Raw genomic sequence first — 12,145 nt, forward strand, 5'->3', positions numbered from 1 at the left:
TATTATCAATTTTTCTTAGTTCTCTTGCTATCTTTATTTAAAAAACAGGAATGTTTAGCTTAGGAGACAACCTATTTTTGGTTGAGAACCTGGGTTATGTTTGCTTATTGGTGGCTTACCAATAAGCAAGCGCTATCCAGAGTGCTGAAGCGCTTTCTGAATCATGAAAAAAAAAAATTGGGTTTAGTATCCCTTTAAGGGAATACAAGAGAGCAGGCTACCCCAGTCTGCAGATGTGCAAACAGAGTTTATGCTATATCTGAATATTAGTTTGTGATTGGTTAGCAGGGTTCTTTTGTTCAGGGGACAGCGAAATCAGTGAAAAAGAATAAACATAACAATATACTCATTTGACAAAATAAAGCTGCAGTTTTCATTGCAAAATTATTCTTATATATGAAGGTTCATAATAATGTAGTTTACAATTTGTGTTTAGTGTCCATTTAAGTGTTTTACATCTTTTTTAGTTTTATAGCATTGGTGATTAATTAGTTGAGTTTTATCTTTACTGTCTACATTGATTGAGTTGTATTGGAGTTTGATATGCATGTTACTTAGTGCTTGGGGTATTGTTCTGGTGATCTGCTTGTGCAATGATAAATGCCAACAGCGTATGCTGTCAGCAATGGCATTTATCGATGTGCAGCGGTCATGATACGCTACATCATACCATGTCTGCTCACACTTTAATGATAAATATGCCCCTAAGAGGCCCATTTATCAAGCTCCGTATGGAGCTTGTGGGCCCGTGTTTCTGGCGAGCCTTCAGTCTCGCCAGAAACAGCAGTTATGAAGCAGCGGTCTAAAGACCGCTGCTCCATAACCCTGTCCGCCTGCTCTGAGCAGGCGGACCGCAATCGCCACAATTCAACTTGATCAAGTACGATCTGGTTGATTGACACCCCCTGCTGGCCGCGAGTCTGCAGGGGGCGGTGTTGCACCAGCAGCTCCTGTGAGCTGCTGGTGCAATTCTGAATACGGAGAGCGTATTTCTCTCCGCATTCAGCGAGGTCTGGCGGACCTGATCCGCTCTGTCGGATCAGGTCTGCAATACCTTTGATAAATAGGCCTCTAAGGCACTAAAGCCTAATTTACATTGTTCCTCTCTGAATATTCCAGTATCCTCAAATGCACAATGCTTTGCTTTTGTCTGCCAACCCACTCCATTTCTTTTCTCCTGTACCCTACTAGTCAAGCCCCTTGTACTTTCTCACATTTGCATATTGACCCCAAATGTTCCCATTGCCTAATTCCATTGTGCAATGCTACTCTATAAACTACTCTACAGCTTCATGTATTTATGGTTTCTCTGACTAACAAGTCTAGCTGGTATTATTCAAGTTTGGATTGGAGTTAAACACAAAAAAACAGCTCTTTCCATCCTGCGGGAAACATGTCTGCTTGAGATGATCACATATTTTTCAAACTCCGTGGCTTCTAATGTTCAGTTTCAGTAATGTTATAATCCCAGACAAAATTACATTTCTGTGTTTAGATTGCTGGCACGTGCATAGATGTTGTTATACATGGCAATCAAAACAGCACTTTCTGCCAGCATCCATGCTTCTTATGTAGATTTTAAGAATAGAATTTAAATTGGAATGTGCCTTTTAGCTCTTGAATGCATATTTAAATGATGACTAAGACTGATTGCAGAAAAGGAGACAATTATTATACTTTATTTATTAAGCGACAACATATTCCGCAGCGCTGTCCATGGATACAATTCATTTAAATAAAGCAATACAAGACTTGTAAGATAAAGGACAAACTTTACAAACACATACAGGAGGGATTGAGGGCCCTATTCCAGTAGGAATTTACAATCTAGACCATAAGCATACATTCCAATAACTTGTCAAGGAGTCTATCCCTGGATTGTTCTTTAATATTAAATCCCAGCTATAGTATTTTGAAACATTGTTTGCAGACTTTTTGAAAAAAAATTGAAAAGCCATTCCAATTTACTACTACTATCAAATTTGCTTAATTCTCTGTTTGTTTATTTTGTGTTGAAAAATCTGTTCCAGAGCAGAAATGCAGTACAGGGAACTAGTTGAACATCTGGATAGGTGTTTTGACACCAATCAACAGCTAGGTTCCAGTAGTGCATTGCCGCTCTTGAGACTACCTAGGTGTGCATTTCAACAACAGATACCAAGAGAATTAAGTTTCTTAAGATTGCATACTCTATCTGAACCATGAAATTTTAGCTTTCATGTCCTTTTAAATGCTAATGTATACTATGTACAACTAAGTCAAAAATCACCATAGTATGGTAAAATATTATGAACTGGAATGCTTAATTTATCAATAAATTACAGAAAGAGAAGCTCTCTACTAGAAATGAACAATGTGTTATTCACAGAGGAGAACGTTCCTGAAGTATTTCTTATAGCAAGGTCAGTCCAGCCCTAAAATACCAGGCAATCCTCCTCCTCCAAGGAACATGCAACCCCAGACGATCATTTTGGCCTTCTTTGGACTTCGTCAGTGAAGATATCATCAATTAGGAGGCTATAGTCCATCTCTTTGTCCCATTACAAGGAATTATTTTATTGGTATCTTACTTAGTTTAGATATTGACTTGTAAAAGGATTATAATTCGTCAAAGGGTTTTTTGATAATAATTTATTTTGCCTCTTGGTCTTCAAAGAGTTGCAGAAGACCATAGCAGTTTCTTTAGCTTTTTGGCTAATTTTCTCCTTTTTGGGGCTTTCATGGAGGGGGGTTTAGTTTTTTTCCAAATTACTATTGTAAAAATACACACTTAATGACACAATAAAAGATTAGTACAATCACACAGTTTACATACATATTATAACATTATACTATACAATACATTAAATAATGTATACACAAATGTCATATACCCACAATCCCCCAGCTCCTATAGGTGTATTATTGATATGTTTAATGTTGACACATGTAAATTGTATTGTCATGCAGTACTGTGCAAAAGGATCATTTACATTACACATTCAATGTTGGTGGCAATGCTGCTTTGAATATATCACCAGTATCAGAGAAGCATCGCCACCCACTGAAATGTATGGTAAAACGGTTCTCAGCGAGGCTGCATTTAAACATTGTGATGGATCCCTTTTGAATATCTTACCGCCTTGTGGCACTTTCGATTATTAGGCCCATTGACTCATCACAAAACCCCAAGACATCTGCAAATTGACATGTTATCCATACAGGTTGGGTGCAGTTATTTATAAAATATCTGCTTCTTATTTCTGTTATAATACACAACATATGCTGCTAAAATAATCATTTTGCTCAACATTTAAAACAAAAAGTAAAATCAAGTAAAGGACATTTTAAGAGAGATACGTTTTTGTAAAATTGCCGAATTATATATATAAAATATTTTTCATAGAATAATTTCATGAGAAATTTGGAATGTTTTTACTTTCAGCTTTGCTTTAAAAGTACATAAAAGTGCAAAAAAAGGATTTTTTTTTAGCACTGCTGCTTGCATATAACTACTTGTTTAACACCTACAGAAGAGTTAAATACAGAGTTAAAGGGACACTGTACCCAAAATTTTCTTTCGTGATTCAGATTGAGCATGAAATTTTAAGCAACTTTCTAATTTACTCCTATTATCAAATTTTCTTCATTCTCTTGGTATCTTTATTTGAAATTCAAGAATGTAAGTTTAGATGCCGGCCCATTTTTGGTGAACAACCTGGGTTGTCCTTGCTGATTGGTGGATAAATTCATCCACCAATTAAAAAGTGCTGTCCAGAGTACTGAAACCAAAAAAAAGCTTAGATGCATTCTTTTTCAAATAATGATAGCAAGAGAACGAAGACAAATTGAAAATAGGAGTAAATTAGAAAGTTGCTTAAAATTGCATGCTCTTTTTGAATTACAAAAGAAAAAAATTGGGTTCAGTGTCCCTTTAAAGCTCCAGGGCAAAAGCTCACTACTGGGACCTAGCGGCACACATCTGGTGATGTGAGTCAATGACAAGAGACATATGCGTGTAGCCACTAATCGCCAGCTAGCTCTCTTTAGTGCATTGCTATTTATGAGCCTATCTGGGTATGCTTTTCACAAAGGATACCAAGAGAATTTGATAACAGAGGAAAACTGAAAATCGCATACTCTCTCTAAACTTTGAAATTTAGGGCTCCATGTACTAAGCCGTCAATTCATCCGTCATTGTAGACGCGGATAAACTCGCCGTTACTCGCCGCGGGCGAAATGGTGTCCGCTGTCGCTATGTACTAATATTCCCCCAATAAATAGACAAGTCTAGCCCGCCGCGAGCAGTTGCGGATTGTTGATAAATTTGACGCCTCGCTCGCCGCGACTAAGCTGATGGTACTTAACTTTCAGTTGAATTGTCTGGCCAATTATTAACACGTGACATGCAAGGTGTCACGAACATCATAGTAGTCGCGGGAATAGAATTTTGCTCCTATAAAAGTTCAACTTATCTAAACAACTTTATTATTGTTCAAAATTTTTTGAAGAGTGATAACAGAGCGTTATTTTTGTAATATTTATTTACAATTTGGATATGGCTTCATCTGGATCTGATAATATATAAATATTAATATAAAAATAATTATAAAGATTGACAACTAAGAATACAAATTTAAATAGATTACTCTTTAATTACAGTCGACAAATTGGGCGCAATTTATGTACATGGAAATGAGAGACAAATTAGACGCCAGTTATGCTGTAAGTACAATGCTGATATTACTGCCTTTTATATATGTCTAGACTGGCGTCTAGATTGACTTTCCTATTGTTTTGTACCTTGCCCGCCACCTAAAAGGTGGCGAGGCAAAAATAGCGAGGTGGGAGCGGAAATTGTAGCGAGCGGACAAATAGATTTTTTAGTACATTCGTTTTTTGGCGAGTTGGTGGCCAAATGTGTCTAATTACAGTGAAAAATGGAGCGGTAGCGAGGTTTGGCGGATAAGTACGCTCGCAATTTTAAAGATGCGAGTTTTAACATAATTGACGGCTTTGTACATATCAGTTTGCGAGTTTTGACGCGAGATTTGTTGCGGGTAGCTCGCTGACTGCTTAGTACATGGAGCCCTTAATATCCATTTGAAAGGACACTGAAGTCAAAATTTTAAACAACTTTCCCGTTTTCTTCCATTATTAAAATGTCTTTTTTATATGTACGCTTTCTGAGACATATCTCCGACTGAGCATGTGCAAGAGTTCACAGTATATACACAAATGCATTTTGGACATGACTAAGAACCAATCGCTGGTTTGAAACGTTGTTGCTGTATCATGGACCCTGTATAAATAAAGGTTTTTTATTTACCATTTGGAGGCTTCTTGAAAAATGATTATGATATTGGGGTCTGGCTAACCCTTTTTCCGTGCCCCATAACTTGAAGTGAGGTGCTGTCTTACCCTGTGAATTTTTGGAATGTGATACAGGTGACTCATTTAAAATGCAGGTTAAGTGTTTTTGCATTGTCTTTTTATTGTGCATTTATTGATTATGTCATTCTGCTGTATTTAATAATGTGTTAATTCTTAATTCTAAACAGTCTGTTTTTTTCAATTAACAGACACAACCAGCTCCATGCTCAGTAAATTATCATCTCCATTGTTTCCTACTCAGCTCCCTCTTGAGGAAAATGAAGATGATATCCATGAGCCCATGTCAGGTATGTTTTTTCTACACACACCAATACTCTACATTAAATAATCACTATGGTAACAAGTCATGGTTTGGCAGTAGTTGAATATGGCATCATGCATCCAAACTAGTAGACGGATCCAGTAAAACAGAATAGTTGTGTGATAACTTTTTTGGATCCTAACACAAAACTAACTTAACTTTCATCAGATCATAACTATAAGGCACCCACGTCAGCTGCTCAATAGCCAAAATTGTAATAGAAATTCTGTTCCAAGCAAGTAATGGGAAGCAGACTTTGGCTACTGGCAAAATATATTTTCTGGCTCTACATGTGATAGTGACAGGTTACTCATTTATCAAGCCCCTTTTGATATCTGTGTTAGGTTCTACTCATTTAGCTTCAATAAGGAGACCAGGGTATATTTCCACATATACCTGTGTTTTATCCAGTTTTTCTTTGACGGGTGGTTAATCTATGTCGCTTGTACCTAGATTTGTGAAGAATATGTCAGTGGGTTAAGTGTGTACCCCAGTACTTGCAATTCCTGGTCAAAACTATGGATTGCGAGTTTTTAAATATCAGCAATATTTAATTGTCTTTTCGGGTTATCTTGATGGATAAACTAAGTACTTTTAGAATGGATAATAGCAGGACAATTATTGGTTAATAATGTAGGCCTAAATTGCTTATAAATATTGCAGTTATTTAATGATAGATTTAATCTGATGTACTCTCCCCCAGTTATTCTGTATCCCTTATTGTTAGAATACAAAAAAATGAAATGTTTTGGTTAGAGAATTTGGATTCCACATTGCCCATGGAATACAGTTTATTTGGTTGAGCCATTAACATACCAGTATTGTTATTTATTAAAGAGCCAGATTGTTAATGTGTTGTTTGGAGACATCATAGATTGAACTTGGCTGATATTACAAAAAATCCAGCTCCACAGTTTTGTTCTTTGATAGGCACACAGTACCCAGGGCAGGCTGTGATATTCAAGTCAGTTTGAGATTATTTGTTCCATAGGCCCTTAAGTAAAGAGCAGCGCCTTTAACCGGGATATGTTTAAAGTGCCCGACAAGACAGCATATTATGTATACCAACATTCGCAAAAATGTGGGATAGCCCAGCCTAAACAATTTTTTCATATGGTTTATTACCTCTCATAAAAAGAGTAGTTTACAAGAGTACAAATTAAACCATAATGCACAATATTTATCAACTCATGTAACTTAATATTTTACAAAACCACTTCAATTATTATTAAAAATAAATACACCAGTGGGTACTATAGAGAAGAATATTTGAATCTTTAATGTGATGGTAAACCTTAACTAATTAAATGCCATATATTTAATCTTTGCCATTAAAAAAGTATATACATGTACCTTTTTATTTTAATCTATCTGTGTAAGGGTTAAATTAGTGCATATAGTAATGCTTCTATTGCAATGTTATGCTGGCCCACTTGGATGAACTCTTTTTTTTTTTATGACAATTCCAGTGAACATCCAATCAACATGTGTGTCATTTGACAAAGTCCAGCCCCTTTAAAACCCTTAGAAAGCCTATGTAAAGAGTGGGTGGGACATGCTCTTTACATCACAACCCAGCCAAAAGAGGAAATAAAGGGGGCAGAGGAACAGACAATATCAATTAGGATTATACATCTTTTATTATAAAATATTTATACCCTTTTTTTAAAAAAATAATAATGTGGTTTCACTTGCAAACTAATATATTTTTCATTGCAACATTCTTATAATCTAAAATTGACCATCACTTAAGGAATAAACCACTGTAGAATTATACTTCAGTAAGGTCTTAAAATATATGAACATGAATGTTTGTACTAAGCTTATATGTTAAGAAACAGTTATCTCATATTCAGAGACTAGTACCGATGATTTTCTGATAAACTCTTTTAACTGACCTATGGTAACAGGTGAAGTGAAATCTGCGTAAAGTCAATCCGTGTTATTTGCAATAAAAAAAACTTTAATACTGAGGGTTGTCTGGGTAGGAGATCCTAGATGTGAAGATAATAAGAACCCACAGTTTATTATTATTATTATTATTATTATTATTATTATTATTATTATTTTTTTTGGGTGTGTAGGAAATGTAATACAGTATATGAAAGCTTAAGAAAACTTTTAATGGTAGGTATTTGTTTACTATCTATATATTTTTGTATGTAAATAATAACATAATTATCAGTAGTAGCTTTATTTTTTTCGGATAGTTAGATTATAAATACTCAGGTTGATTCAGAATTTTAGTGTTGCTAATTTACAACAAAAAGGGGGGCCAGACATTCCTGAAAACCCATTCAAGGTTACAGTTCAATAAAACAGTAGCATAATAGAATTCCATCTACTGGATCTGCTTGACTAGCGACCAACTGTTCAGGTTCCATTGCAGTTTTCAGTTAGCAGGGGGTTCATCTGTAGAAAACATTATGAGTGGGGCAGTAAGGGGAATTCTTTAATGAGTATGGTATTTATTGATAAGGGGCAGTACCGTCTGTGACCCTCATCTTGCTCAGTCTATCTGGGCCACTTGTGTCCTTATGTACATGGTTTAAAATTACCATGGTTTTCTTTAGTGCTTTGGAATGCAATTGGCATGTCAACAGATGCATAATGGCTACAGTTTAAGGTTGTTCCAGGAGAAATGGAAGACTGTACTAAAAATATTTACTGTGTCCTGGAAAAATATGTGTTTAGTGCACTCTAAGTGATAAATGCCCATATTCTATTCTCATTTAACCTTATTGCATAAAGCATTAGTTTAACTTATAAATGTTTACCATCTGCAATAGTCAGTATTGTATTACACCAGACTATTCTTTTGGTGCTACTTATTTGTATGATTTAATATGACTAATAAACCATGTGATGTAACAAAAGTTTTACATTTTATTTTAACATTATATAATACGATTTTATATTAAATAAGGTAACATGCAAACCATTTTCTTTTCCAATAAATATAAAAACAATCCACATGTAAAATGTTATGACTGTTAAATTACTATTATTAGTAATATAAATAAACAAGACGTTTGCTATAGATAATATTTTTTCTTTCCTAAGATATGGTAAGTCCAAGTCGTCCTCAATTACTGTTGGGAATATCACTCCTGGCCAGCAGGAGGAGGCAAAGAGCACCACAGTCAAACTGTTAAGTATCCTTCCCCTTCCTACAAACCCCCGTCATTCTCTTTCCCTCTGTCAATGGAGGAGGTGAAGTTTTTGGTGTCTGAATTTCTTCGCTACAAGCAAGACTTTATTATTTTGAAAGCCAGAGTAGGTTTGCTCTGATCTTTCCTGTGTTCTGGGTATAGCTGTAATCCACGTCAATCGCTTCAGTAGAGTAGTGGTGGCTTTAAAGCAGTTAGGAACTTTGGAGGTGGGCCTTGCTGCGATTTCCTAACATTGTTGCTGCCCTAAAATAGAAAGCCAGAGTAGGTTTACTCTGTTCCTTCTTTTTCTACAGGGAGTGCAGAATTATTAGGCAAGTTGTATTTTTGAGGATTAATTTTATTATTGAACAACAACCATGTTCTCAATGAACCCAAAAAAACTCATTAATATCAAAGCTGAATAGTTTTGGAAGTAGTTTTTAGTTTGTTTTTAGTTATAGCTATTTTAGGGGGATATCTGTGTGTGCAGGTGACTATTACTGTGCATAATTATTAGGCAACGTAACAAAAAACAAATATATACCCATTTCAATTATTTATTTTTACCAGTGAAACCAATATAACATCTCAACATTCACAAACATACATTTCTGACATTCAAAAACAAAACAAAAACAAATCAGTGACCAATATAGCCACCTTTCTTTGCAAGGACACTCAAAAGCCTGCCATCCATGGATTCTGTCAGTGTTTTGATCTGTTCACCATCAACATTGCGTGCAGCAGCAACCACAGCCTCCCAGACACTGTTCAGAGAGGTGTACTGTTTTCCCTCCTTGTAAATCTCACATTTGATGATGGACCACAGGTTCTCAATGGGGTTCAGATCAGGTGAACAAGGAGGCCATGTCATTAGATTTTCTTCTTTTATACCCTTTCTTGCCAGCCACGCTGTGGAGTACTTGGACGCGTGTGATGGAGCATTGTCCTGCATGAAAATCATGTTTTTCTTGAAGGATGCAGACTTCTTCCTGTACCACTGCTTGAAGAAGGTGTCTTCCAGAAACTGGCAGTAGGACTGGGAGTTGAGCTTGACTCCATCCTCAACCCGAAAAGGCCCCACAAGCTCATCTTTGATGATACCAGCCCAAACCAGTACTCCATCTCCACCTTGCTGGCGTCTGAGTCAGACTGGAGCTCTCTGCCCTTTACCAATCCAGCCACGGGCCCATCCATCTGGCCCATCAAGACTCACTCTCATTTCATCAGTCCATAAAACCTTAGAAAAATCAGTCTTGAGATATTTCTTGGCCCAGTCTTGACGTTTCAGCTTGTGTGTCTTGTTCAGTGGTGGTCGTCTTTCAGCCTTTCTTACCTTGGCCATGTCTCTGAGTATTGCACACCTTGTGCTTTTGGGCACTCCAGTGATGTTGCATCTCTGAAATATGGCCAAACTGGTGGCAAGTGGCATCTTGGCAGCTGCACGCTTGACTTTTCTCAGTTCATAGGCAGTTATTTTGCGCCTTGGTTTTTCCACACGCTTCTTGTGACCCTGTTGACTATTTTGAATGAAACGCTTGATTGTTCGATGATCACGCTTCAGAAGCCTTGCAATTTTAAGAGTGCTGCATCCCTCTGCAAGATATCTCACTATTTTTGACTTTTCTGAGCCTGTCAAGTCCTTCTTTTGACCCATTTTGCCAAAGGAAAGGAAGTTACCTAATAATTATGCACACCTGATATAGGGTGTTGATGTCATTAGACCACACCCCTTCTCATTACAGAGATGCACATCACCTAATATGCTTAATTGGTAGTAGGCTTTCGAGCCTATACAGCTTGGAGTAAGACAACATGCATAAAGAGGATGATGTGGTCAAAATACTCATTTACCTAATAATTCTGCACTCCCTGTACAGGTCTCTGTGAGGAGTGACTTCCTCTCATACGCCTAGATGCAGCTAAGTGCCTTTTAAAAAAAAAAAAAAAAAAAAGCTTTATTCATATCAAAAGAAAGTTTACATTATTTGGAGGCGCAGCTCCATCAGATTTTGCATAAAAATCTATACTGTAGTCAGAATGAGAAAGTAGAAAAGCCTTTATAAAGATGTTTCTCAGTATGCTAAATAACAGTATTTTCTTCTATAAAGGTAAGACGAGTCCACGGATTCATCCTTTACTTGTGGGATATTATCCTCCTGCTAACAGGAAGTGGCAAAGAGCACCACAGCAGAGCTGTCTATATAGCTCCTCCCTTAGCTCCACCCTCCAGTCATTCTCTTTGCCTACTCTAAGTACTAGGAAGGGTAAAGTGAAAGAGGCGATAAAATATTAGTTTTTAATTTCTTCAAGCAAGAGTTTGTTATTTTAAATGGTACCGGTGTGTACTATTTACTCTCAGGCAGCAGATGGATGAAGACTGCTGCCTGGAGGATGATGATCTTAGCATTTGTAACTAAGGTCCATTGCTGTTCCCACAGAAGCTGAGGAGTACAGGAAACTTCAGTGTGAGGAACGTTTTCATGCTATGCAGCAGTGAGGCATGTTCAGTCATATTTTTTCTGGAGAGACTGTGTATTTCAGAAAGGCTGACACTATACCCAGGAGGGTAAGGGTAAGCAGTAATCCTTGAGCTATAAGAAGGGCATTACTAAGCTTGCATAAGGGGCTAATTACAAATATGGTTGACACTGACTTGTAAATGTTTGTGGGCAAACGTTTTTATGATCTGGGAGTGCTTTAACGTTTTGGGCAACTTTATTGAGGGCACACATGGCTTAATTTCTCGGTCTCAGAACCCACATGGCTAGTTATAACCGCTCTGGTGTGGGTCTTTGAGGCTGGAGACATCGAGTTAGATGGGCGGGGCCTATTTTCGCGCTTCAGATGCGCAGTTAGTTTCTCTCAGCAAGCTAACTCCTGAGGGCCCTGGTGGATGTTTTGCGCCAAATTGAAGCTTTAACCCCACATTTACTATCCCTGAGGGCAGGTAGGGCCACAGCAGGGCTGTGCAAGGTGCTGAGGGTGTTTTTTCCGGATCTGGGCCTATTTTCAATCTGGTTTGCACATTAAAGGGTTAATTGTTAAAATACCTTGTGGGGCAATCTTAAGTACATATATTGTGTCTGCTTACAAAATTTTGAAAACTTTGGTGCATGTTTAGGCTATTTTGCAGAACGTGTATGCTTTTTTTCTCTTAAAGGCGCAGTACCGTTTTTTAAGATTGTTATTTTTTTCCACTAAATAAAGTGTTTTCATGCTTGTTTGTAGTCATTACTAGCCTGTTCAACATGTCGGACATTGAGGAAAGTCAATGTTCAATATGTTTAGAAGCCATTGTGGAACCTTCACTTAGAAT

General features: G+C 37.0%; 1 protein-coding gene across 1 annotated transcript in view; it reads left to right on the top strand.

Moving 5' to 3' along the window:
• FSIP1 (fibrous sheath interacting protein 1) overlaps positions 1-12,145 on the top strand; it is a 194,021-nt gene that overhangs the window by 81,414 nt on the left and 100,462 nt on the right. Inside the window, exon 7 of the mRNA XM_053697687.1 lies at positions 5,562-5,660. Within this exon, the coding sequence (XP_053553662.1) occupies positions 5,562-5,660 (99 nt within the window). The remainder of the gene's footprint in view (positions 1-5,561; positions 5,661-12,145) is intronic.

This window comes from Bombina bombina, chromosome 1 (genome assembly GCF_027579735.1).
Source record: "Bombina bombina isolate aBomBom1 chromosome 1, aBomBom1.pri, whole genome shotgun sequence".
Classification (NCBI taxonomy): Eukaryota; Metazoa; Chordata; class Amphibia; order Anura; family Bombinatoridae; genus Bombina; species Bombina bombina.